Below are 27,083 nucleotides of genomic sequence, written 5' to 3'. Positions count from 1 at the left end.
TATCAGTCAAGCAGTCTCTTGGGTCTAAACTACCCAAGACCGACGCGTACCATGATTGTAAGATTCTTGGGTGTTGAAGACGGCATGATATTTGTGCCAGGACGAGAAAGCCGTGCCGCAGATTGCGCTTCGTCAGTGGGCGTAGGTTTGACTTCTGCCGAGGAAATGGTTGCACGGGAGATGGGCGCTGAGGGCGTATTGAACAAAGTCTTGCCGATGGTGTTGGTGGTGGTGGTGGTGATGGTGGTAGTTGGGTACTCCTCTTTTACAGTTTGACAATATCTCCGGCTGAATGGGGCAAGCCACACCCGAAAATAAGGTGCATAGGTAGTCTGACGCGGAATATGGTTAAAAGAGAGCTCAACAACGATAAAGTGGCCGCTAATATGAAAAATAGCCAACAATATTGCACTACTATTTCTACATTGTGAAGGAAAACAATATACTTGTTGATTGCAGATGAAGGTCACCATCGATCTAATAGGAATAGTGAGTGGGATTTTGTCAGTACAGAGCAAAAATGGTGAATCGAGAAAGAACTGAAGTTTAGCGATGGGCACGCCTAAAAGGATGAACCCCGAGAACCATACCAGGTAGAGGTCTCACTTGATGGAGGTCAGAGACGTGCTCGGAAGAAACAAGACAAAATGGCATTGTGGTGGATGTACCAGTGATGCATGGTTGAATGAGTGCCTCGTTTTGTTGTCAGTTGGTCTGGCTTTCCTTGTCCGGCCATTTGGAAAACAATGGAGATAGGTAGTTACAATGTTCAGGGACTCCGTAGCCTGCTATCGCTAAACTCTCGCCTACTTATGCCACTGACCAATGCTTGCATCTTGCTCCCTATAACCTGAAGTCCCCATACCCGTTAAGCCCGTCGAACCCGCCTAGTTCTTCTGGACCGTCCGCGACTAGTGAGCAGAGGGACTTTAGCCTCCGCCCACGCCGCTACTCACTCTGTGCCGCACTTGCTGGACGGATGTTAGCTGCCAAATTCACATCCACCACCACCACCTACCGACACCACCATATCTCTCGATGACCGTGGACCGCAGCCTGACCGCGCCATTCTACATCACCAGCATTCGCTCCAACGTAGACTTTCCTATTGTATCAATTCTGACCATATCTCTAAGCGATCGACCTGCGTTGTCACATCCCTCAGATCTTGTTGGAGCAGCAACCACGACGTCAAATGTCCCTGCGCACCCACACTCCGTTTCCGGCAAGCAACTGAACCAGAAACAACCGCAAACACCTACAGCGACTTCTCGTCAACTCCTCGTCTCCGAGTCTATTAGCGTTCTCTTCCCATCGAGCCAGACCACAGAGTCTTTGGCCAACGTTTGGCAGCACGGGGGCTATTCTCGTGTTTCCACCGCCCTGGACTCCGGGGTGACGGGCTTTTGCTCGACTCGTGTCCGTTGATGAGGCTTCGTACAAGAGGAGGAACAGTTGGGACACATCTTGCCGGCAGGGAGAAGAACAAAGGAGAACGTCCTGTTAAACTGATCATGTCTGGCCTGGGCCATGCATCTGCGCCGTAGCATTCACCATCACCGTCCAAGAAAGAAGGCTTCTCCCTGACTTGGGCCATCTCAACATGCCTTCGGCGGTGTCGAATCAGAAACGCTACTATACTGCCCACCACCGGCGTCAATCCTCCCAGTCCCAAACAAACTTGCCGGATCAGATCAGGACGCCTGGCTCACAGGCCCAGTCGCCTAACCGATCACTGGTCTTTCTCCCTTCCACGGCCTATTCTCTATCACAGCCTGTGACTCAGCGTTCTCGGACATCATCACTGTCCAACCCTTCAAGATCGACCTCGAGGCTAGATACTGTCCCAAATGAGGATATCCAGAATGACCCGCACAATTTCTACCGCCAGTATCAAGACCCCTTCGCGAACTCATCACTCGTGGCCCTACATCAAGAAGCGATACGAACGGACCCGATTGAACGTGCGGAAGAGCCGCCTGTTACAGCTCGAAAATCAAGCTTCTCCGCCGACGACAGGATGGTCAAGGGAGCAAAAGGCTCAACTGGTGCTCGGAAATTATCGTTGAATACCCAGACCTTGCCCAATGGTACGTACGATGGCGGACATGCAAGATCTTCTGGAGCAATGCCCAACTCTTTGAAGTCGAGGAAGGCTTCTTTCAAAGATCTGGTAGCTCGGTTCGATGCTTCGCCTGACGACGTCCCTCCTTTGCCCACTCAGCAAGTATCGCGACCTGCTTCGAGAACCGCAAGCCCCATGCCATATGCCTCGGTGGAGACGTCTCACTCTTATCACCCACAAGTCAAGCGACCACCATCCAGAGTCTCGGACGCTTCAAGGAGGACGGGGAGCGCGTTGGGATTCAGAGCCGCTGCAAACGAGAAGTTTACTCACTCTAGAGATCCGTCCTTCGCGGACGGGCTGAGTCAAGTAGCCAGCAATCCTGAAGTCCCCGCAGCTGGTCAGCACTTGCTGTTTGGTGAGGTCCCTTCTTCTGCGACCAATCTTCCTGCTGCACCGGGATACGGCATTTACAATGCTCGTCGGCGACGAGGATCAGAAGGATCCCCAATGCATAGCCCCAACCCAATGTTTTCGACAAAACGTGGCCATCCTCAGTCGTCTGGGCCCCCGATCTCGCCTTCAGTTATGCATTCTCAGACTTCTAATTATGGTTTCAACGGCTTTCCACAATCCCGACCTCCACATCGCCGAGCAAATAGTGATGTCTCTGGACCTCCTTCGAAAGCCTTCTTGCGAGAAGACCAAACTCCGCCGGCCGCTGAAGAGATCACCCACAAACACATTGCAGAATCATTACTGAAGTCGAACGCTCAATCCAGAATACCACTAAGTACAAGACATCAGCGAATGGCTTCAGATTCTGCGGCAATCTCTCCTACCAGTCGTCCTGCCATTGTCCCACACCAGCAGCTCCCTTTCCGGGCTCTAGAGTCGGGGCTGAAAGCATCGAATCCTTCTCCACCAGGAGAACGAAAACAGCACAGTTCAAAGCGGCAGCCACGATCTCCGGTGCAAATCAAAAGCCCAAACAATCGTGGGCGCCCTTCTACCACAGCAAATGGCGAAAAGAGTCCTTCACTTCGGGCAAATATCATCGCCCCTCCGCCGAAGGTCTCCCCACCACTCAGAAGCTCGAGACCCCGACTCCCCGTGTCTTCTGCCACCACAGCTGCGTCCCGTGCGAAGATGGCTGAAAAGTTCCAGACGATGGCGAAGCAACAAAGTGACCGAAAAGCTTTCAGACGACAGAAACCGCCGGAACTTAGTGATATCGATCTGAAGGCTCGCCGATTGAAGATCACTCAAGCTCTGAGCCGGTCACGAGAAGGACAGGATTTGAAAGGTGGCAGCACAGAGACTCGCGCCAATTCAACCAACCGGGCAGATAGCATGACACCTTCCCTCGAAGAATCCGATGAATCAGACCAACGCCAAGAAACGTTCGATATTCCGGCTGTCGTCGTGAATGAGGCTCCCACCGATACCTCTGAGGAACGTGCATTTTACACCGGCAATGGAGAGAGCCCGCAAGATCAACGGGCATTCACCCAAACGGCCTTGAGGATTGTTGAAGGAAATATCCAGCTCCCGGGGGATGACATGGACTCGCCCACACTTGGTCATGCTGAGGTTGGCTTCAATAACATCCCGTTCAGCCTGAACACCCATCTACAACCGGTGCGTGACGAGCAAGAGCCTCAATCAGCAGTAACTGAGGACACTGTGGCGACCGACGCCACCATGATCGACGTTGAGCCGCAAACGGACACATCACGTCTCCAGACTTCTGGGCAATCACTTTGCAACCAAATTAATGTGCTTCGAAGTCAGGACTCCACTTCACCCTTATCATCCGCTTCTCAAGCATCTGGCGAGAATTCTGATCACGCCGATCAGGTATCTGTTCATCTCATGCTTCGCGAGACTGCCTATCTCGACGACGACGAAGCTGTAGAGAAAGGTTATCGACATTTGGTGTCGCTGGATCAGCCCGAGCATTCACGCTCGCAGAGCGACGGAAGAACCTCGTGGACGTCATCAATAGAGGATCTACCTGAATCTGAAGCAGCTGACAATCCTGCTTCTGTCGTTGAGTCACCTCAGGTGCTGCAGCAGGAAACGGAGGGTACACATGCAGAGTCCGATTCACAGTCCGAGTCGGGTCACTCAAGTGTTGAGGATGACTCGAATAGAGAGCACCATGCAAGTGACGCCTATACGATAGTGAATAAAGTTCTCCAGCAACAGACTCCATCGGGGGTTGTTGATCAGCAACTCGTGGATGATATCTATCACCGAATCATTCAAACTTCGCCGGACCTAGCCGACGTGGAAAAAGCGGATGAGGAGAAAGTGCAACGGTTGTGTTTGGAGGAACTGGAAGAGTATACCCGTCAATGGGAGCTCGAATCTTCACGCCCGCGATCAACCAAGTCCTTTCAATCTGAAGCAAGACCGTATTCAGAGCATGACGCAACTGAAGAGCGGTATCACAACGCCGCCAAATCTACAAAAACTCACACTTCAAGTCATGTGACTCCCACGCCTCCACCGCCACCACCATCGAGCTATCGAACGCATCATAGATACAAATCCAGCTTGGACAGTGCGGAAGACTGGGCTGAGACGTCACCATCGGTCGGTGATTGGATGCAGTTTGCTCTCAAATCACCGACAGAAGAAAGACAACCATCAACTTTGGCTCAAGAAGCGTTTGCAGACGCAGGGTCCAGGACGTCGACCACAGAAACCTATCAAGCTAATGAACAAAACGAAATTGAGCAGCAGACGGACGATTTTGTACCGGTCGGGGCTGAGAGTAACATTCCACGCCCCCCATCCCACTCACCGCCACCTCCTCCGGTCTCGAAACTGCCTACCGTTGACCAAACGTCCTGGTCTGCCCCGATTGGCATAAGACCAGTCATGCCACAAACAGCTCCACTGGCTAGACCACTTACTGCATTATCTCAGATGTCTACCAGGTCAAGTATGGATCAACAGATGATACCATCCGGCTCGCATGATACTAGGTCATCTATAGATGAGCAAAATCCCGAGCATCGCCGTCTGAAACAAAGAAGACATGTTCTCAAGGAGTTGGTAGACACCGAATACACATACGAAAGAGATATGAGAGTCTTGTGCGATATCTATAAACAAACTGCAACCGCCGCCATAAATGACGAGGACATCAAGATTATATTCGGCAATGTGGACCTTGTACAACAGTTTTCCAAGGATTTCCTGGCATATTTGAGACAGGTCGTCAAGCCAGCTTACGTAATGGAAAGATCTGATCGACGAAAAGACGGCAATCGGACATCCACAATACAGAGCTCTGCGGTCTCTGTTGACGGCATTGGTGAGCTGACTGACTTTGATAGAGACGAACTTACAAGAGTGGGCACCGCGTTTGAAGCGTCAATGGTTGACATGGAGAAGGTGTATACCGATTATATTCGAACCCGACATGCTGCCAACAAGAGGTTGGAGGCGCTGCAGTCATCAGCCGCTGTACGAGAGTGGCTTAAAGAATGCAGTGAGAATTCAAGTGACATTACCAATGCCTGGAGTTTGGATGCTCTCCTTGTCAAGCCAATACAACGCATCACCAAATATCCTCTCTTGCTCAATCAGCTACTGGAGGCGACTCCGAATACTCACCCTGACGTCGAATTTATCCGAAGAGCAGCAGTTGAGGTGACCGAGGTCAATGTACGGATCAACGAAGTGAAGAAGCACACCGAGCTTGTTGATCAGGTACTGAACCGGAAACGGAAGGAGTCTGATGTTCGAAATGGCTTGACGAAAGCGATTGGTCGGCGTGCAGAGAAACTACGGCAACACGTGGGCATCAATGGCGTACACGAAGATCCGGAGTATACCAAGCTCAAGATCAGTTATGATAACAACATTGCGCATCTATTCTTGGTAACTAAGGATTGTCAAGGATATATTGAAGAGATCACCAAGTGGGTCAATCGCTTGTGCGAGCTAGCAGCTGCTGCTGAGGCATGGGTTGACGTTGGCCACACGAACTACGCACAGGCCGAGAGCAAACTTCGACAATTTGCCATTGTCGTTCGGGGGGTCAACTCGATTGCGCTCCCCGACCACAATGAGCAAGTCACACGACGTGTCGTCCAACCCATGGAAAAGACAGCAACAATGCTAGAGAGGTTTAGATCAGATTCCAAAGGGCTGATTCAAAAGCGAGAAAAGCGGCTTCTGGATTACAATCAATTCAAACACAAGAAGGACAGAGGTGAAAAGATTGACAAGAAGATGACCGAGCGCATGGAACAATGGGAAGCTCTGAACCTGGAAGCCAAAGAAAGAATGAAGCGACTTCTCCAATCAACAGCCGATCTCGTCCATACTTGTCAGGCCAATCTTATTCAATTGCATCTCAGCTGGCTGGCTTTGTGCCGGCAAAAGTTCTCGGCCGCCATGGAAATACCCTTGGACAAGCTGGACAAAGCTGATATTGTCAAAGACTGGCAGGAAGATTTTGATTTCCAAGAAGCGACTGCATTGTCCCTGAGCATCTGCAATGGATCATTGCTAGCAGAGGCAGTGAACATGATTTCGTTCTTAACTCCTGGCTCGACATTGACTGGCGACGAGTCACCCCGTCAGCCCTCATGGAACAGCGCAACGAAGCGATCTGTGTCAACATCTGAAGAGATACCCCAGTTGCCTTTGAAGGACCACTATCACCGGAACAGCGGAGGTCCAATGAGTTCTCAAAGTGACGATCACACCGAGTGGAGTTCATCCACGTTCGCCAACGGACGGATCCGGACCGGCTCAGCTGCATCTGGACGAATTCCCAAGACTCCAGAGACGGGAAGTCGAGGTGTTTCTGCATCTCTTCATACTGTCAACAGTACAAGTGCGTCTCGACCAGGGACTAGTCCAGGTCCCTCAGCAGACAACGCCCAAGCAGCTCCTCGGTTGAGCTTCGAAGCCCCATCTCCATCATTAGGTGAATTGTTAACCGAATCTCCCATGGCAGTCCGACATGCTTCGTCGTCTACATTCTACTCGGCAGCTCCAGGACCAACTCAGTCACAGTCTCACCTACCGGCCACAGGTCGGGCCAGTGTTTTCTCTTCCGCAATGCCTATGGAAGAGAGCCCCGAGCCGGAGACAGCACCGACTAATCCAGAACCACGGAGAGAACCCGGAGTTTTGTTCACTGCGGCCAGTGTCTATGAATTTAACATCGACCGATCGCGGCAGCAAGGTGGATTCCGCTACCTCACATATGTGATTGGGGAGATCTTCGACATTATCGCTGAGCATGGAGAACTGTGGTTGGCAATTAATCAAGACGATCCAACAAGAGAAATTGGCTGGATCTGGAACAAGCATTTCGCCAAATTGGCGGAATGAGCTGGTGATGAAGACTCCAGATATGATGGTATCTCATGGCAAGATCTTGGATATACCAATCCTGGACACACATGATCCACTCCATCATACGCCGGGGAGGACATTTCTCATTCGTACAAGGAGTTAAGGCCGCGCCTTATATGGTTACTTTCGATCGAGACGGGGTGTGGCCTGACCGGTGCAGGGCTTGCCAGTCTTCAACAATGATTGTTCTTTTAGCTTTCTTTTTCGTTCAAGCGTTCAAGCGGATCCAGGGGGAGGGCCGGCGTTGGACATGTAACACAAAAGCAAAGACGGTGGGAGCAAATGTACAGTACTATCAGACAATGACTTTGATGGAAGGCAGCCTAAAATACCAGTAGCTGAAGGAATCTTGTAGCTGGACATGCTTTTCACTGCAGAGAGAATGAAAAGCACACTTGAAAGAATTGGGCGATCTGCTGCTTTAGCCCTGAGACGGAGTTCGTAGAGGTGCCTAGATGCACGTCGTATACCGAGTACTGAGAGTGTAGGCACACGGCAAGGCCAGGACTTGGGCGTGGAATCTGATGAGGCTGTAGCTGGTGGCTGATTCAAGCGCGGGTGACGTACAGGGGAAGTCCACCACGCAGAATATGGGGGAACGGAGCAAGACCCTTCTCGCTCAACCACATTTGACCACGTTTGACCGTGAGAGGCACTCAACACACATTGCCTGGGTGTTACTGTATTCACATTCTTAACTGTCTCTGCCATGGATTCAGTATGAAATCTCATCAACCTGCAAGCGATTGGTGAGCCGTGAAGCTATCACCCATCTGGGACCCGCAGCCTCATACTTCACGTCTTGATGACATCTTCCTTCCTACTCTGTGCACCTTGAGCGGACAATTCAGAAGTCGATAGAAATGCCAGATCTTCATCCATTTGGAGGGCGAATGAGCCGAGCATTTGGAAGATCAGTAGGTGCACACATCATGAAGACGGACATCTGTTCCCTTGTCTGCGGTTCCCTCCCCCCCACCATGGCCGCATATTGCATATCGCTGCCGCACTTCATATTCGATTACAAACAACCTCCTGGGCTAACTGACACCACGTGAACATGAAGCTTGCACCGGAAGATGCATACTTGAGCTGTGAGTATATTCCCTCCCTCACACACACATGTCGTGCTGATTAAGGCCGTGCAGACTACGATGTCCGATGTCCGTATTCCTTCGTACCCTTGCCTGATTGCTCTCCCCTGCAACAAAGACTATATACTGAGAAGGAGAGGCCGTACAGTGACAAGGGAAGACATATCAGTACTGAAGAATGATTGGTTAACAGACAATGTATGATTGTGTCCATTGCCGGGAATAAGACGGCTGCTGAGGCTGACATTTTGGTGCTTGTGCAGGTCATCTCGTTCTGGGAAGAGTAGGCATCTCGCACACCTTATCAAGGAGAGACACAAGATCTGACAAGGATTCCTACAAGGTATCTGGAGCGAGAATACCTGACCAACTACAAACACTCCCATATTGTCCTCCTCCGCCCTACCATGTCGTTCATGCTCATGCAGACTCCCGATCCTCGGACGATAAAGGTATTTCTGCTACCAAACACGATCCCTCTGCGATCCCTTCCCTCATCTTGAATTGCTTTCTAGGACGCTCTTCCCGATTTCACCAACGTCTCACATATCTTCCTCCCCATCAACGACAACCACTCTGCCTCCATCGCTGAAGGCGGCACGCACTGGTCTCTGCTCTTAGTTTCCATCGTTGACGGCGTCGCATTCCACTATGACAGCATGCCACCCGGAAACCAAAACGAAGCACACTACGTCACCCAAAAACTCTCCAGACTGATCAACAAGCCTCTGCGGTTCATCCAGTTGACCGACTCGCCGTTGCAGGATAACTCGAGTGATTGCGGGGTATTTGTCTGTCTTAATATGAGGCACTTACTCCTAAAGAGACTCTTGATGGTCAGAACGGATGCGAAGGTTAGCATGAGTCTGGGTGGGAGGGTGGTGGATGCCTCGGCCGGGAGGAAGGAGATGCTACGCATCATTGAGGAGTTTCGGAGAGAGGGTGAGAGAAGGAGATCGTAAGTACTAGACTCGTTCTTCCTTGTGCGTTTCAGAGCACGATTCAGATGAATCTTGTGGCTGATGGTACAATTGTTGCAGAATTAGCAATTCCCCTCATCCGGGCCGAAAGTCAAAATCACCCCCACGGATAGATTCGCCGAATTCGAGAGCAAAGAGCAACGAGCCAATGAACTGAGCTTGACTGTATTCGTCACGACACGAAAAGACGACTCCAAAGCATGTAATGATTGAGTGATGAAGCACAGATACGATACACATCGGGACCTGAGAGAGTCTCTGCTACGAGCATACGTATGAAGGAGAAGGATACGATATCATGACCCGCGCCCGAGATAGAGTAAGTACCTCATGTTGTGGGGTCGGTCGAGAGGCTCAGAGCGCAGGGTTTGATTCCTGTGGGATGGGATGGATATGATATTTTGCGCCCAGGAAGCATCAGCCAGGCTAGGGCTTGATGACAAGGCTGGATGCGTCCCGCTCAAGTACTCGGGCAGGCAGGAATTCGGTTTGCTGGAATATCGATTTCGGTTCGCCTTTTGGCAGGGCTTTTCTATCTAATGATGTCCTCGTCACATCCTGGGGTCCGAATCCCAATCGTGCTTAGACGCCTCTGTGCGCGTTCAGGTCTCGTGGTGCCAGATCTCTGCTTCAGAAGCCACATGTTCCCGGCCTTGTCCCTCCCTCCCTTCCTTCACCTAGAGGATTGCTGCGATTCATCTCTCTTTCTCTGCCTCCAAAAGCTACCTTCAAGTCTCTGTTCCTTCTACCAGATTTCTCTTACAACATCATAGAGTGTAGATGAAATCGGGCCTCCGGTCCCCTAACTTCTCAATCTCCTCCTCGGTCTTGCCCTCCACCCACACATCCCTCTCGCCCGCCCGGCGCTTGGCATTCTCTCTTCTCAAGAGGATGTGCTGCAGGATACTGCCACCTAGAAGAAAGACAGCTTCGTAGCCGAGAACCACGGCGTGGCCAGGACGGAATCGAGGCTTGTCTTGTGCGCGGTAGATGTTACTAGACATAATTCCTATCGCACAGAGTCAGAACTTATTGTATGTGTTTTTCGGCTACCTTTGTTGCGCCAGAGCAATTCGAAACAGTTCTCGATACACCCACGGGAAAATGCTTCTGACTTGAAGAGATATAGAACCGAAGGCAAAAGAGAGTAGAAAGGGAAAACTGTTTCACATACCATTCAGGTTGCCCCATCCAATGACGAATCCCAAGGCGATACCTCGCTTGTAGACGCCCTCGACATTGTTCGCTGTCCAAGTAATCGTGTTTGGAATGCACGGGTATATTCCCATGGCACCCAAGAATGTGCCTGCATATTGGACGTGCGGTTCTCCCGAGCCCAGAAGCATACCAAAACCGGCTATGCCAAACAAGGCCATGACCATATTACAGTAGCCTATTTCATTTCGTCAGTGTAAGAAGCATCTGAAGAGGGAGAGGCAAAAAGAGCGGGGAAGAGAGATATACCTCTCGTTCTAGTTCTGTCAGCAATAAAACCAACGAAAATCGTTACCGCCGCAGCCACAGCATAAGGTGGCACGCTGAGCAGCTGCGCGTGTATGCTCTTATACCCCATTTGCTGAATGATGGTAGGAATGAAGAGAGAAAATGCATAAAGAGCACCGTCACAGCCCATGTAAATCATGGCGCCTGTCCAGGTCTTCCAGTCCTTGGCGGCCGCCCAGAAATACTGCATTTTGAATGCTTCGTGCTCAGCGCTAGATTGTTTGTCTAGTTTAAGGCGCCGAATCACACGACGCCGGTCATCTTCGCTGAGAAATTTGGCTTCATCCGGGAAGTCGTGGACCTGTGTTCCATGTTAGCCCGCGAGCGTTCTAGCCACGGTGATGGCAAGAAGCTTGCCATGAAATACGACAGCCCAGCAATGATGATCGTAGCAAGGCCTTCGAGGATGAAGATCCATGCCCAGCCTGGTTTACCTCCCACCCCATCCATCTGGACGATAGCCGCGGCGAGCAAGCCACCAAAAGATCCGGCAAGAGCCGCCGCAGAAAAAAATATGGCCGCTCGAATACCGAACTCAGATCGTCTGTACCAACAAGATAGGTAGTAATTGACGCCTATGGCCATGTCAGAAGGAATTTGGAGAGACTCGAACATTTAACGCACCAGGGAATAGGCCCGCTTCAGTCAATCCAAGGAACCATCGTGCTGCCATGAGACCAGAAAAGTTGTGGACAAGACCCATTGTAGTCATGCAGATACCTAGGAAAGTAGGACTATGGTCAGCAAGGCTGGTACATAGATGAAGCTCCGAATCAAGATGCAGGAAACTACCACCGTGGTGGTTCTGGACCAGACACCAGCTTACTCACCCCATAAAATCATGATTGTGGGAAGAAAGATGGACGGCCTAAACCGTTTCAACAAAATCTGCGTGAAAGGCTCGAACAGCGAATATGAAATGAAAAAGATTGTCAAAGTATCATTGTATTCGTTGTTGGTCAGGTTCAAGTCTTCTTGAAGACCGTCGATTTTGGCGTTTCCAATATTGGTCCGGTCCAAGAAAGAAATCAGGTAGAGCAAGCAAAGCCATGGGATCAGCTTAATGTCAAGTTTCCAGAGCAATTTGCGGTCCTAAGGACAATCAGTCATTCACCTCCTTGAGACTAGAATGAGTTCTTGCCTACAATATGCTTTCGCTCTTCCTCACTCAGACCTTCATCTGGATCTGAGGTAGTGACAACATCGACAGGTACACCGCCTTCGACGTGCTTCTCATTCTCTGACGGAGAACGAGCATCGTCAGAGTCCGAAATTTTGGGATTAGTCTTTTCCATAACAGTGGGCGACGGCAGGTGCTCAGTGTGGAGTAAAGAGGTGAGAACAGGGAAGACTGCATATATGGACGATGCGTCCAAATTGTCGAAATAGGGACGGAGGGTCGTACCGAGTACAGACTTGACTGAAGGATATTTTTAATCTGGAGCAACGGAGGACGGTCCGTAGGATGTCATTCGGGGTTTCGACAGACATTCTGGTCCAGAAGGACAGAAGACGTCAGGTTGGAAGGACATCCTTGCATGGTCATGCTGTCCTTCCTCATAGGGCTCTAGTTCCGTGAGTGATGGCCGGAACAAGTGACTTGTGATGGAAAGAACGTGGATGATGGACATGCGTTGATCGTCGTGTGGGAACCATCAATGGAACGCATTCAGCCGTTGATGTCGATCCCAAAGATGCAGCACCAACCGCAGCCAAGTCACTCTAAGCTTCCCGCACCCAAGACACGCTAGAAGATACTGGACAAAGCTTTCACTGGCTTCCAGAGTTCGTCGCTGCCAACAACTGGGCTGAGGATTGTCAGCCAAAGCAAGGCGGGGATACCAGGGGCCTGCGGTCATTTGCCGAGTGGACCGTCACGATGCTGTGGGCGTGTCAGCGCCAATGATGTTGCCACAGCCGTTGCATTGAGGTATGGTATTGCCAATCTGATGCCTGCCACTTATTGCTCCGCTTAAGAATTTAGGCGGCGGTCGCGGAAGAGAGACATTCGCTGCACAGATGATTCGGACTGTTGGTACTTTCATGTGCTTCGGCGACTTTTGGTTGATTGGAGGGTGATTTCAGTGTCACCTCGCTTGCTGTTCCATGCATGTCCCGTGAAGCTTTCGGCATCTCTGGGAACGGGCCATCGGTGCCATTTACCGTAAGTCGCAGGCCTAACATCTGGGCGTCGGCCATTCTGGGGAAACACTCCGATTCTCCTTGTCCGCAGCTCATTCCATTTTTACGCCCTCGCGTCCAAGGCCGGCTCATAAAGTGCTCGGTGGGAGTATTGGGGCATAGGCTTCTTACACCTCTGGTACCCTTGGTGAGGATGTGTAGTGGTGAAAAAAGGGCTCGGCTCAGGCAACAAGGGCCACGTCGGCCGAGGCTTGATTTTCGTCAAGTCCGAATATTCGGGTAAACAGCAACCTAAGCAACCAAGATCAGTACATTTCTGAATGCCCTGGAAGGGATACTTTGGCGCTTTGTTGAAGCTCTTTGAAGATACCCTCGTTTGTGTGTCGCTGATTAGGAGCCTTGAATAAACGTGAAAGCTATGGCCATGACGGAGCAATCAGAAAGAAGATGGTTCTGTGATGAGCGGTCAATATTGAGAGTATCGATCACCTGGGTACCTAGGTAAGTCCTGGTGAGTGAATCCTCACTGTCGACATCGATGGGGCAGGTGCAGGTGCGGTTGCGATTGCGAGGCTGTGAGGATGAGGCTGGTCCTTTCCTTCCTCTCTTTGCTCGTTCTCACACGTCCTGAGGCACTTCCTCTCTTCAACTCTCGCCGTTCTGTGTCTATATCTTCTCCATTCCGTTTCTCACATCATCGAGTCGAACTTTATCCGTTGATTCTCTTGATCTCTTCCTATGTGCATCATCTCCTCTCCCTCATCAGCGGCTTGCCATGACTTCGAACAAGGTGACTGAGCGGCTGTTCAAATACCCTCCCATGGAGCGCCAGGATCTCAATCAGTCGCAGCTTGGCAGCTTCAAGTTTACTCCCGTTGATCCTGTCATCAACATTCAGTCCCTCACCCAATCAGCGAAGCTCTATCTTGAACAGCAGCTTTCTCAGAGACTCCCTCAAGGAGCAGCACTCCCCTTGGCCGCACCTTCACAGAACAAGCTCCTTCCTCTCAGTGATATGCCATATGAAAACCTTGCACTGTATCCAAACCCTTCCTCGACTGATGCGGACTTCTTCAACAAACACATCAAGCCTGATCTTGGAGACTCTCGACTGCGACTGGGTCCAGCAGCTCTCCGTTCAGCCGTTGAAGGGGCCGCAAGCCCAACCAAAAAGACGCCTGCGATTCATGTTCAACGGGAATCTGGAGGCGCCGCTGTGAGCCAACACGGAAGAAATGACACTTTCATTGTAAGTGTGAATTCAGAGTTTCACTTCTCACCTGCCCGTCACTCTGTCTGTCTTATTAATCAGATGCGTAGGCACCAGAACTCGTTTCATCCCATGCTCAAATCCCAATCATGGATGCAACACCCAGCACATTCATATCAGAAGGAGGCCTCGCCGGTCAAAATCTATCTGACTCAACTTCTTTCAGTGAAACGCTGTGTGTGGCTTTGGCGAATGAACAACGGGCCCACAATGCCACCAGAGCAGTATTGGCTCAACAAATCACGCGGCGCGCCGAGGTGGAAGACCAACTCAGAAAGAGCAGACAACAGATTGCGAGCATGACAACCACAATCAACAACCTGGGTGCTATCATCAAATACAATGCCAACAAGAGCGACGCTGATACTACTGGTGGGCATAAAAAGACTAACCTATCGAAAGCGGATGAAGAGGCAGCTTTGAAAGAATTTTATCGTGAGCACCAGAAAGTCAAAGACGCCGCCAAGGAGAAGGCTCAGCCCAAGGAAAAGGAACAGTCTACATCAAAAGAATATTCCGGAACTGGTATATCGGCCAAGAAGGATGTCGCTGGTGTGGCAGCCGCGGCGGCGAGTGATGTCGTCGATGATGCCCAGCTCTACAATCTTGACCTGCTGAAGAAACCTACGTTTGATAATTCTGCCGATTCTATCTTGCGGCGGACTCTCCGCAAGCACTTTTCTATCGACGAGACTGCCGACGACGGCAAATTCCCTGCAACTCCTGCTAAAAGCCGTCCAAGCATCAACAGGCTTATCGAGATCTCTCCAGAGTCACTCGGTGGAGCAAAAGAGAAGGAGGCAGCCGAACGCGAGAACGACATGCGTGTCTCGAAGGACCAAGCCCGGTCCAACAACCCCTTAAATGATAGCCAACAGCGACTGAAGGCTTCGGCAAAGATCCCAAGTCAAGTTCGTCTTCCGGTAAGTAAGTGGAATGCCTCTCGGTGATCAGCCTCTGACAAGACTAGACTACGCAAAATACTGTCCTTGAGCTGGTGAATGCCCTCTGTTTGTCTTTATCCCCAAGATTGCACTAACCGTCACATAGCCCGCAGCAATTGTCGCTAAATACGGGCAACAACCTGCCGCTTCACACGAGCAAGCCTTGCAGGAAAAGGTCGGTTTATTTCTGCCACGGTCAAGAGTTACTGACGTGGTTGGATAGTCAAACGGAGTGAACCTGCATCTGTCAAATGTTGAGGTATTGTTGCTTAGAGACAGGCCAGGCAAGCCTCCAAACGACGAACACCATGGCAGACTCACCCCGCCTTCATCCCTCACCGATGGGGGTGACGACCAATCACCTACCACTGTGGTGTCTTCTGCTGCTCAGCCAAAGTCTCGCATCACTGTTCAGATCGGTGACAATCTCCATGGGGAGCCGAAATGGTTGATCAACAAAGACAACCCAGTTTTTGAGAGTGAGCAAGAAAAGTGGCAGGCCCTCGGAGAGAATGGGATTGCCTGGCGTCAAAACAGCCCATTCATTGACCATCCAGTGCGCTACCTCCCTGAGGACGCAGCTGGCACCGCCGACGCGTATCGGACTGTTATGATCGACACCATTCCAGTCGGAAGTACTTTGGCGGATGTTCTCAGCATTGTCAAGGGTGGTTCTTTAGAGTCCATCCAGCTCTTTCCACCAATCGGCGGAGCGACCTCCTTCATGACCGCTCGAGTCGTGTTCAACTACGAAGAATCTGCGCACAACATGATCAAACATCAAGAGATCAAAGATGGGGAAGCCAGTGATGCGAACCGATTCAAGATCATGGGTGTTGCTGTTCGTTGCTGGATGCCCACGGATCCGACCTATCCCCGAAATGACGAGCTTGAGCGCAAAGTTTTGGGCAAGTCCCAGGCCTCCAGAATCATCCTCATCAGCAACATAGACGAATACATTTACAACATGATCCCCTACAAGATCAAAAACCCTTATGCTCACCACGTCATTGAGTACAGCTACACACCCGATGGGTGCGCATCGATCGTATTCACCGACGTTAAGACTGCCATCAAGGTAATGGATCTGTTGGAGAGAGATGGGGAACTCTGGAATGGTAATCTCCAGTACGACACTGATTACACCTGTACTCCGTACGTCAAAGGAGAGGTGATGGGCAACTGAAATGGCGTGGAGTGGGCGGAGGAAAGAGATATTGGTATAAATCCGCTTCCAATCAAGTATCGAAATTGTGCAGCAGCTAGAAAATGAGCCACGCCAGTAGCCATACATGGCTTACCACCAGAGATAGGAGAAGAGGCAAAGTCGAACAATGTGTAGCCTTGAATCTGTTGTCTGGTGACATTCTATTTGTTTGCTTCTATCCAGCCTGGCACGGGTTTGCAGTCTCTTTGATAGCACGAATCGAGACCTCTGTCAATCTTGTACCATGTTGCCCAGGCCAACGTCCGCGGGGATATCAATCGCAACGAGGCAGACTAGAGCCTAGCGTGAGGTCTTCTCATAGCTTTCGACGTTTTGCACCATTGATGCCTCCACTTAGGACCATTGGCTGCAAAAAGGTCGCCTTACCTCTGTCCGCTGGTTTCGTTTGGCTCATGTTACGTCTGTGCTGCTCAAATAGACGGGTTGGCGGTTTTTACCGGAGGATGCTCTCCTCACCAGGTTGAGGATCAATACCTAGGTATCTAGGCATTTGAGCATCCTGGGTCATACTGCATCTCATCCCGGCGCCAACGGTTCTGGCCTTCAAGGTTGAAGAGAAAATAAAATCAATGAACAAAATTTAAACTGCTATTGAGATCGAGCCCCGCTCAGGCTTGACCCAGTATCGTTTCCTCGAACGCTGCATGTCTATTTATTGTTTGCCCTTTAAATATCTGGTTTATTTCTCATTCGTGTCCGCGGCAATAGCCAGGGCAAGATATCTTTATCTCTGCACATATCCAATAGCCATGCAAGTTCGGCTGCGGGCTGGGTTGATGCTGATCAGTTTGCCTTGACATCATTTATGCCATAGTAGCGGATAGTCAATCTACCCAAAGTGGAACAATGTCTCTCCCTTCTTTCCTTTCTTCCCTTTCCTTCTCCCTGCTGAAATCACCTCACCATCATCAGGGTTGTCACCAGCTCCTCCCGCGCGACTCGCACTGGCAGCCCCAGTTGTCTGTGCCTGCGCCGGTGTGGGCGCCAGCCCCCCGTTTCCCCATGGATTTACCGGCGTAGCGGTCCCCGAGCCGGAAGGTGAGCTGAGCCATTTCACTGAGCCCCGCGTGTTGAAGCCAGTCATCATGGTATTTGGCTTCGGCGCAGCTGGCAACGAGGGGAAGGCGTCTTCTGTCCGGCGAGGGGGAGCAGTGTTACGGGAGTTAGTTTTCTGGCGTATAGTGGATGCAGTCGTGGGCGCAGGGCGTATGGCGCTGAGAGTAGTATTGGTGATCGTGGGCGCGGATGTTTTGCCCCACGCAGGCGAGATTGCTACGTTTGTAAATGGGCGCGAAGAACTCTTATTCCCAACTGACAATGCAGGAAATGGTTCTTGACTTGTTCCACTGGCAATTGCGTTGCCCCAGGAGCCCTGTCTGGACACCGCTGAGCGAGATGACTGCGCCGTGCTCTTCTTGAGCGTCAACACCCGCCGGCCAGAACGTGCTGGACCAGTGGAAACACCTGGGAGGGTGCCACTGGGACCAGGGAGGCTGGGATAATCCTCGTTAATACTGCGCCAGTTGTTCCACGCCTGCAGCAATGCCTGCTGCTTCGTCTCATCTTCGTACAGGTCTGCCAGTTCACGGACGAGCTTGCCCAGTTCAGAACTCTGACAGTCGAAAAGAGAAAAGAAGGAATCAATCAAGTCATTTGCAGAGCTAGTTCCGCTGCGGTAAGCGGAGACATGGGTGCGAAACTGGGAAAGTTTAGTCTTGTCGTTCTTTAGGAGCAACGTGGCGCGATCAGTAACCGCTTGGTGGCGTAGTGCTCGGGCTTGCTCTTGAGGAGTCATGCCTGCAGCTGGGGTGGCTCTGTCTTCAACCGTGAGGCTTTCAATAGTGGGTAATGATGAAGGTGGTTGCGGAGACGAGGGCTGAAGACGAGCGACAGGGGTGGATTGGGTTAATTGTCCGCCAAAATTCCTGCTCGACACTGATTGAGAACTTTGGATTGCAAGTTGACGTTGATAAGCCAGTTCTGCCCGTCCAAGGGATTGGGCACTTGAAATGGGCAACGGTTCAGCGTTTGGATCTCGGCCCCTTCCAGTGCCCCGGTTTGCTCGATCTCCTCTCCGAGGCGGTTGGTAGGGCTCTCGAATAGCAAAACCGGACAAGTCGACAAGACGAGCATCTCTTCGGGCATCTTTGGAGAGTCCATTCGGATGCTCGGAAAGCTGATGCGCTTTGAGATCCATTTCTGATTCGAAGACATTCGTCTTGTTTGCTTGGCATTCGACGTCCAAGCAGACAAAATGCTCCGCCGCGAAATGTTTCTCTAGTTCCTGATAGTTGAGGTAGTACTGTGGATTCCTGCCGTCGTTTTGTCTATCGCAAATATGACATCTCTCATGTTTGTCTCGACAGTGAGCATAGAGCTCATCGTCTCCATAAAATCTTTGTTTGCAAAAGCCACATTCAGGATGACCTTTGAAGCCGGACTGGTCGACCGCCCCTGGGTTGTCGTCGCCAAATTTCTCGTGCTTCCGTAACTCGCCAAATGTGAATAAGTCATGTTCATGTGTGAAGACCTTCTTGTTTCTCGTGCATAGGTCGCACATCACTTTCCCATGCCTGGTTTTGACATGACGGTGTAGATCTGGCCAACCTAGACATGCCACATCACAATCTTTGTCTGGACAGTTGTATCGAAGTAGGAGGATGGTATCTTCTAAGATGATGTCTTTTTCGTACTTGATTCCCAGGCTCTCGTCGATCTTAACAAATTCATCGTCCTTGAAGTCTTCGTACCGTTTCTCTGCATTGTCGGTAAAGATCACGAAAGGTGTTTCCGTCTGTGCTTTGATTAACCTGCTGCTCGTAGGGAATGCAGATAAAAGACTTACCCTGCAGTGTGCACAAGCCCGTGTCTTATAAAGCGCCCTCAGCCTCAAGGAGCAAATATGGCAGTTTTGATGATTGCAAGGTGCAATGGAAACGTGCTCGATGGGACTGGCACAGATGAAGCACAATTCCACTTCTTCTGCAGGTGCAGGCTCGTTGCCATTCTCCCGAGGTTGAGGACCACTTGGGTCGCCTTCAGATTTTGAGGCAGCTCCGGTCAGGCGGGCACCGAAGCCGCCCCCGGGTGGTCGTGCAGAGGTGGTTTCTGCTGCAGATTGCGGAGACAATGGTGTTGAAGACGTGGCGTCTCTCCCATGTCTCGTAGCTCTCGCTCTCCCCCCTCTTGAGCCTTGTGTCCCTCTATTTCCAGCGCCTCTGCTTCGATTGTCAGGCAAGTCTCGATCGTAGGATCCAGCGCGGTTGTGTTGATTTGACCGACTGCCTCGGCCTCTGTGTGCTTCCCGTGGCGAAGATGTTGCTTCAGTGGCGGTCGCCGGATCCGACATCTTCCCGTGTGCGACGGTCGAGGAGTTTGTAATGCGTCGCTGTCTGGATTCCGGCAGCAGTGGTGTTCAAGTTGCGTTCAACGATGTCTTCAGTGACGAACTCCAACTTGAAGCTGCCCAAATAATAGAAGGAATAGTGGGGTAATATTAATAGAGCGGTAATATTATTCAGGAACCCAACAAATAAAGCCCTAGTGGCCTCCCAGCAAAGCTCCTGGCCGCTTCCAGTGGACTTGTCAGTTCCCCACAGCGGCTCCTGGGGATTGGGGGCGCCGTTGGAAGCTTGCTTGGAAATTGAAGGCCAATCCCCTCGTCGCGCACTTTCTGGCTCACGGTTGAGTCACAGTGACTCATGATGCAACGCTCGAGTCGAGATACGACCATGATATCACCCAGTACAGTAAAAGCAGCCAGTTGTTTCTGGAGTGTCTTAGTCAGCGAGGCTGGGCACCCTGACTGTCGGCTCATGGACCGGAGAGCCAGACTGGTCCGCACCCAGCGAAATGATTCTATTTGGTATTTCCCTGTCTGCTTTGATCTGTCTGCCGTGGACATTCAAAGCCATGTCTTAATGCATGCTAGCCAAAGCGAAGCTTGTCGTAAGATTTTGACCGAATCCCAGCGCCATTTGTCCTTTCCGGACTAAACGCCCAACTTGGCTTCGGATGCCGTGCCGCTCAAACTGGCTCATCAAGTCACTGTCGAATAACGCAAAATGGGGAAATTTTTGATGCCGTCAACCTAGCCCAAACATTGTTTTCCAAGCGTGCCATCAAGTCTTCATTCATCAGGGTTATACATTTGCTGCGAGATCAACTTCGTCATGGTGAACATGTGCACCTTGTCTTGCTTAAAGACGTCTCGCATCTTCGCATCGCAAATGATGTACCTCTTGTCACTGGGATCTTGGAGATCATTCGCTTTGATGTACGCCCATATGCGTTTGGTAGTTTCCGGCCGCGACAGCTATTTCGCGCTTTAGCAAGACAATAATCGAAATGGAATTAGTCCCGCACCTGTGCTGCCCCATCGAAGAGATTTGACAATGCATGCGATAGATTAAGTGGTTTCTGTATCTTGTTAGTACCGGTAATTGCAATATGTCACCTCCACCTACATGAAATCCGGTTTCTCGCTTGGGTTTCTGCTTGCGCTCCTCTCCCTCGACCTCCGAGTCATCCGACCCAGTGACGCGCTCTTTTTTTGCCCTCTTCTTCTTCTTGACAGGAGCTGCCTTTCGGCTCGCTCCACCGCGGGTGGGCCGAGCCAACTTGTCTTCTTCAGCTTGTAAACGAGCAGCGTATGCAGCGTCTGCGTCGATGGCAGCCTTCTGTTTTTTCTTCGGAGGCGCTGTATCTATAACATCAGAGACATCTTCACTTTCTGCCTCGCGTTTGGCGGGTGAGCTTGAGGACGGTGCGGAAGAATGATGAACGCCATTAGTCAGAGGAGGGGGTTCGATCAGCTCGGCTGTTTCTACCGAAGGAACCACAGTAGTCTCGCCATTTCTCTTCGCATTCATGAGATCGAACCTCTCACCGATCAATTCTCTAATGGCATTCTACACTCAGTCAGTCCCTAGTGCTCCCCGAAAACTCAGTGCTGCACCCACCTTCTGGGGCGTGATGTCATATTCGACTTGATCCTGTATGCCTTGACGAATTTTCTTGGTCGTGATAGTTGTGAGATCAGCACTCTCGAGGATCGAATCAATGATAGCGATATACCGCGCGCGGACCTCTGGCGGCACTGGCGAGGGTTAGTAAAGCCAAGGTCAAGATATGCGATTGCAGAGCGACTCACACGACATCGTGACTGAACGGACCACGAACCGGGATCAAATTAGACAGAACAGGCAAAATCAAGTTAGCGAATGCAGAGCGGTCGTTTGCGGTCAGGCCACGGTCAGAGTAAAGTCATGCGCCATCCGCTCCCTCCACCTCGACCAAAGCGCATCAATGCTGCCAGAGTTGGACCGAGCAACCGCAAAGTGGCCGAAAGAGAGAGAATGTGACTCTAGACCAAGTATTAGGTGAGCAGCATCAATTAATTGAGCAAAGAAGATCAAGCACGGTGATGCGCCGAGCGAAACATAAAAGATGTGTTTGGGTGTGGGCAATGTTGGTGGCTTGTAGGTAAAGGTGCAGAATGAAGATGCGGGACTGCTTGCGCATGGGCGCATGACTAAGCTCTTTTCCATTCACGTGACCGTGAAATCTTGGCATTATCCACAATTCGACAACTCCCACTTAAAGTTTCATGCCAGTCGTTCGCCTGCGTCTTGACATTGCTGTACGTCGACGATATATCAGTAGCCATTAAGCGCTACAGCAATCATGGCTCCAGGATTCGACCAACTCTCTGACCACGACTTCGAAGATGAAGCAGTCAATATCGACTTCAGTGACCTCAAAGAACGATATGATGTGCGCATGGAAGAGGGTCTCGATACCTTCGTCGTATGTATGGATCAAAAAGGAGTTTCGAACAGTGTGCTGACTGCCTAGGTCATCGATGGCCTCCCAATCGTCAACCAAGACCAAAAGTCAAAACTCATCAAATTCTTGCTCAAGAGGCTAAACTCTGTCGGGCGCATAAAAGATGGCGAGGAGTCAGTCTTTATGCCCATGAACGAGCAGGGATTTTCCGAAGGGTGCGTCTAAGCTTTCCCCTTTTTTCATCGCCTCCTAATGCTCCCACAGTTTTGCCTTTGTCGAATATCAAACTCCAGAACAGGCCGTCGCAGCCACTAAACAGCTCCACGGAACAGCTCTAGACAAAAAACACACTCTAGCAGTTAATAAGCTTACAGACATTGAAAAGTATGGCAGAGAAGGAAGGATCGATGAAGAATATGTTCCGCCCGAGATTGAACCCTTTGCCGATCGCGAACACCTCAAGTCATGGCTCTTTGACCCCCAGGCCCGAGACCAATTCGTCATGTTTCGAGGAGACAACGTGGGGGTCTTCTGGAACAACAAGAAAGAACCGCCTGAGCCAATTGTCGATCGCAAACACTGGACACAACTTTTCGTTTCATGGTCACCGCACGGAACATATCTTGCTTCGATTCATCAGCAAGGTGTCCAATTGTGGGGGGGGGTCTCTTTCAAAAGAATCAGACAATTCCCGCATCCCTTTGTCAGCCTGATCGAGTTCTCACCCGGAGAGTCATACCTGACCACTTGGTCCAACCAACCCATCACCGTGGAAGAAGGCAAAGGCCCTCTCTCCATCGACGAAGAAGGCAAGCACATCGTCGTGTGGGACATTACCACGGGCAAACCACTACGATCGTTCGTCGCCCACGATCTTACGCCTCCCCCAGGCGCCGAAGCGGCAGCCATCCCGCCAAAAGCCAAAGTCCAGTGGCCAGCGTTCAAATGGTCCGCTGACGAAAAGTATGTTGCCAGAATGAAACCCCATGAGAGTATCTCCATCTACGAACTACCTAGAATGAGTTTGCTGGACAAAACATCTGTCAAAGTCGAAGGAATCATGGATTTTGAATGGGCACCCTCAACGACCCAGCGCGAAGGGATCAAGACCTACGAATCCCTTCTCTGCTTTTGGACCCCCGAGATCGGCTCTAACCCTGCGAAGGTTGCCTTGATGTCCGTTCCTTCCAAGGAGATTGTGCGTACCCGAAATCTCTTCAATGTCACCGACGCAAAACTTCACTGGCAGTCCGAAGGGAAGTTCATATGCGTCAAAGTGGACCGCCACTCAAAATCCAAGAAATCAAATGCCACGAACCTTGAAATATTCCGTATCCGGGAAAAGGGGGTTCCCGTTGAAGTCGTCGACTCTCTCAAGGACACTGTCATTAATTTCGCGTGGGAACCAAAGGGTGATCGGTTCGTGCTGATCACAGCAGGGGAAGCGGTGGCCGGAAGCAACGTCCTTCCTAAGACAGCCGTCTCATTCTTCGCTCCTGAGAAAATCAAGGGCCCTGGAACGGGAGCGTTCAAACTTGTGCGCACGTACGATAAGAAAAACTCCAACGGAATTTACTGGTCTCCGAAAGGTCGATTTGTGGTCGTTGCTACAGTCAGTGTGCAACAACATTCAGACATTGACTTCTATGATCTCGACTACGAGGGCGAAAAGCCGGAGCACGATGTTGCCGCCAATCTGAATGCCAACCTGATGTTGATGAATAGTGAGGATCACTATGGAATGACGGATGTAGATTGGGACCCAACAGGGAGATATGTTACGACCAGTGCGAGTGTGTGGACTCACCAGGTAAGAGATCTGTGCCACCTCCCGTCTTCGGGGCAAGTTCCAAAAAATCATGTTTTGGACGCTAATGTGACGATGCCTAGATGGAAAATGGCTGGCGTCTTTGGACCTTCTACGGAGCCCTCCTCTCCGAGCACCCCACTGAAAAATTCAAGCAACTCATCTGGCGACCCCGGCCGCCTACACTCCTCAGTAAAGAAGAACAGCGCACCATTCGTCGCAACCTGCGGGAATACTCCAAGGAATTCGATGAGTTGGACAAGGAGATGGAAGAAGGCGCTAACCAGGCTGTGATTGACGCGAGAAGGAGGCTGTACATGGAGTGGTACAGCTGGGTAGCGAGGGAGAAGGAACTATTGAGACAAGAGAGAGAAGAGCTTGGGTTGAAAGATCCCGATGAGGAGTTGGCGCTCCAGAGGACCAGAAGTGTAGAAGAGGAGGGGGAGAAGGTCGTGGAGGAAGTCGTTGAGGAGGTCATTGAAGAGACAGAGGAGGTTGTGCAGTAGAAGAAATGCTTGTCGGGTCATGACGATGATGGTGGGCATCCTGTGGAACTGACTTCATATCAAAACCGAAGCACAGAGATTACCTGCGTTGGAAGGCATTGGTTTCAGTGATCGTGGACAAGAATAGCAATGCGTGACCAATAGATTCTTAGTGAGAATGTCCACGAGGGATACATACTGTTGCAAACTATGGCGCGAGAGTTCGCGAAAGAAGGACCTAGTGTACGGCAAACAGAATTTCCACTTGACATATCTCCAAAGCAAATCCGATGTCCTCTGCGTCAGGGTCTCGCAGCGCATCACCGTTTCCCCGGTCAATTTGTCAAGCGAATCTTCGGGTACAGGGCTTTGAGAACTTCTATTTATCGAAAACAAGATTTGCAGTCTAGGCTTTTCCAATCCCAGCAAGTAACGACGGAAACAGAACAACAATCCGTAAACATATTCGCACAGCATAGCCTTGCAAGACATGGCTTTCTCATCATCAGTCTCTTGTGCAACACATCCGCAACTCCCCTCTGTACCACCGTCAATCTCGGGAGCACGACGCTCATACCCCACTCTCTTGCTCCTTCATTCCCTCTTCTACATCTCTCAGCTGATCCAGATTGACCCGACACTCTTCCATCTTCTTGGACCAGTTGAACAAGTCCTGGCTCGCCGCGGAGTGTTTCTTGCTGTTCGAGGGCGCCTCAATGGCATCGTACTTCTCCCAGGCCTGGGCATGCTTGCGTTTAGCCTCCTCGAATTGGTCCATCAAAAGTTTCTTGACATTAGCAAGGGCATGCCAGGGGTTGATCTTGGGGCGTAAGGTGGGTTCCTCTAGCATTGCGTCCTTCATGAGCTGGGTGATTTGAGCTGTGAAATCAGTCTTCTCAGCGGCAAGGGCGGAGGCAGAGCGTGTGGCGTGGTTAATTTGTCTGGGTTTTCTTGCTGTGAGACGCCGACAGACGGTACAATTTTCAATGTGCTCGGGGTCGCCGTGACGATGCAGAACACTCTGAGCCTCTTGTGACACTTGGATTCTTGCTGATCTCGGGGGCTGGCTCACCGTAATATCGGGCAGGATGTATGCTGAGGTCATATTTTCATCAAGAGATGGGCGGCGCCGACGGCGTGAGGTGTTTGACGCAGCGGTAGGGTCTTCAATGACGCTGTTTTCGGTGTCATTGACAGTGGGCCGTTGATAGGATTGGGTCTTGCTCTTAGCAGTGGCGTCCGACCTGGTCGGCCGCATTTCGGACGCTGGGGACATTGGTCTGTTGATAACCCCGGAGAGGACTCGGGCGTCGTCGGAGTTTGTGGTCTTTGGGGCTTCTTTCGTGTCCGCCGACGTTTCTTTCTTGGAAGTCCTTCGGATAGGAGATTTTTGGGGAGATGACATGGATCTGCTGATGTCGAACAACTCTTCCTCGACGCGTGACGCCGCCCTACTCTTCCTTGGCGGGGTGTTTTGCTTCTTGGAAGCAGCACGGAGCAATCTAAGCTCAAACAGCGCTTCGTCGCGCTCGCGAGTAAGGGAGTTGATGGTCTGCATAGCTTCGTTGAGATCGCGTTGGAGAGTGCGCAAGGACGCGACAATCTGTTTCTCGTCGGCGGGGACGGTGTAGTGAATTTGGACATTTGGTAGAGAACCGTGGTCTGCCACGATCTGAGAAGTATTGGGGATATTGGGGGGCAGCATGAACGACTGGCTGGGGTTCTGAGACTTGGACGACACAGCTCTGCTAAAGCGAGTCGACTTCTTCGCACGGTCGAACTGTGGAGAGGTTGAGCCGGGAGTGTACATAACCTGAACAATGATCAGTTTGTGCTGAGGAAATGTCGTGGAGATCATCTACCTGGTAGTCCCCAATGAAAGCCTCGTGAGAGTGGATGCTACTGTAATTTGTATTCATTGTGACGTGGTCGAACCTCGAAGGAGCCATGAACGGGTCTGTAGGATGGTTGATGGTATGATATTGGGGGGGGGGGGGGGGGCATAGAAGATGGTGTTGGAAAGATCAAGTCATTGAGAGCGAACAAGCCATGTGCCTCGAGGATTGTGTTTGTTATGGGATTTCTGGAAATGGAAAGAGCGGAGCAGCCAAAACAGGCAACATATCCGGTACAGTAGTGCTTGGCATTGGCAAGGCTAGCTCGCGGCTTCGGGTTGCCACTATTGCTACGGGGTTGAATGCACTCTGATAACTCGCCCTCCTTCTCTGTGGACGTGTGCTCCTGAGTAGACATTCCCCAGGCGCTCCCCGTGGTGGATCTAAAAATCGCGCCCTTTCTATACTCATATGAGGTACGCAGTCTGTGATTGCGGGGAAGGTGGCCTCAGAGTGAGAGGATCCGTTCAGGCTGATTCAATCTCGAATCATTTA

At 51.0% G+C, this 27,083-nt stretch overlaps 8 protein-coding genes across 8 annotated transcripts; 4 read left to right on the top strand and 4 right to left on the bottom strand.

Annotated features, from left to right (window-relative positions):
• Positions 1–1,603: 1,603 nt before the first annotated feature.
• A1O5_11865 (uncharacterized protein) lies at positions 1,604–7,429 on the top strand (the record flags this gene model as incomplete). The annotated part of the gene is made up of 1 exon (XM_007752435.1): positions 1,604–7,429. One exon carries the CDS (start codon positions 1,604–1,606, stop codon positions 7,427–7,429), a length of 5,826 nt encoding a protein of 1,941 aa, XP_007750625.1.
• Positions 7,430–8,954: 1,525 nt separating this feature from the next.
• Positions 8,955–9,509, top strand: A1O5_11864 (uncharacterized protein; the record flags this gene model as incomplete). Its single annotated transcript, XM_007752434.1, has 2 exons — positions 8,955–8,999; positions 9,063–9,509. The coding sequence occupies 2 exons, from the start codon at positions 8,955–8,957 to the stop codon at positions 9,507–9,509; spliced, it is 492 nt and encodes a 163-aa protein (XP_007750624.1).
• A 785-nt stretch (positions 9,510–10,294) lies between these two features.
• A1O5_11863 (uncharacterized protein) lies at positions 10,295–12,325 on the bottom strand (the record flags this gene model as incomplete). Its single annotated transcript, XM_007752433.1, has 7 exons — positions 10,295–10,536; positions 10,702–10,920; positions 10,992–11,296; positions 11,332–11,605; positions 11,655–11,750; positions 11,861–12,122; positions 12,176–12,325. The coding sequence occupies 7 exons, from the start codon at positions 12,323–12,325 to the stop codon at positions 10,295–10,297; spliced, it is 1,548 nt and encodes a 515-aa protein (XP_007750623.1).
• A 1,622-nt stretch (positions 12,326–13,947) lies between these two features.
• A1O5_11862 (uncharacterized protein) lies at positions 13,948–16,572 on the top strand (the record flags this gene model as incomplete). Its single annotated transcript, XM_007752432.1, has 5 exons — positions 13,948–14,421; positions 14,493–15,365; positions 15,413–15,439; positions 15,493–15,561; positions 15,610–16,572. 5 exons carry the CDS (start codon positions 13,948–13,950, stop codon positions 16,570–16,572), a joined length of 2,406 nt encoding a protein of 801 aa, XP_007750622.1.
• Positions 16,573–17,443: 871 nt separating this feature from the next.
• On the bottom strand, positions 17,444–19,963 carry A1O5_11861 (uncharacterized protein; the record flags this gene model as incomplete). Its single annotated transcript, XM_007752431.1, has 2 exons — positions 17,444–19,408; positions 19,460–19,963. 2 exons carry the CDS (start codon positions 19,961–19,963, stop codon positions 17,444–17,446), a joined length of 2,469 nt encoding a protein of 822 aa, XP_007750621.1.
• Positions 19,964–20,743: 780 nt separating this feature from the next.
• A1O5_11860 (uncharacterized protein) lies at positions 20,744–21,773 on the bottom strand (the record flags this gene model as incomplete). Its single annotated transcript, XM_007752430.1, has 5 exons — positions 20,744–20,929; positions 20,980–21,033; positions 21,081–21,524; positions 21,576–21,712; positions 21,767–21,773. The coding sequence occupies 5 exons, from the start codon at positions 21,771–21,773 to the stop codon at positions 20,744–20,746; spliced, it is 828 nt and encodes a 275-aa protein (XP_007750620.1).
• A 526-nt stretch (positions 21,774–22,299) lies between these two features.
• Positions 22,300–24,714, top strand: A1O5_11859 (eukaryotic translation initiation factor 3 subunit B; the record flags this gene model as incomplete). Its single annotated transcript, XM_007752429.1, has 4 exons — positions 22,300–22,422; positions 22,471–22,616; positions 22,666–24,211; positions 24,292–24,714. 4 exons carry the CDS (start codon positions 22,300–22,302, stop codon positions 24,712–24,714), a joined length of 2,238 nt encoding a protein of 745 aa, XP_007750619.1.
• A 550-nt stretch (positions 24,715–25,264) lies between these two features.
• A1O5_11858 (uncharacterized protein) lies at positions 25,265–26,612 on the bottom strand (the record flags this gene model as incomplete). Its single annotated transcript, XM_007752428.1, has 2 exons — positions 25,265–26,506; positions 26,556–26,612. 2 exons carry the CDS (start codon positions 26,610–26,612, stop codon positions 25,265–25,267), a joined length of 1,299 nt encoding a protein of 432 aa, XP_007750618.1.
• Positions 26,613–27,083: the final 471 nt, after the last annotated feature.

This window comes from Cladophialophora psammophila (assembly GCF_000585535.1).
Source record: "Cladophialophora psammophila CBS 110553 chromosome Unknown aczJe-supercont1.29, whole genome shotgun sequence".
NCBI lineage: Eukaryota > Fungi > Ascomycota > Eurotiomycetes > Chaetothyriales > Herpotrichiellaceae > Cladophialophora > Cladophialophora psammophila.
The sequence above is the reverse complement of the archived record's forward strand: the minus strand, read 5'-3'. Positions and strand labels throughout refer to the sequence as shown.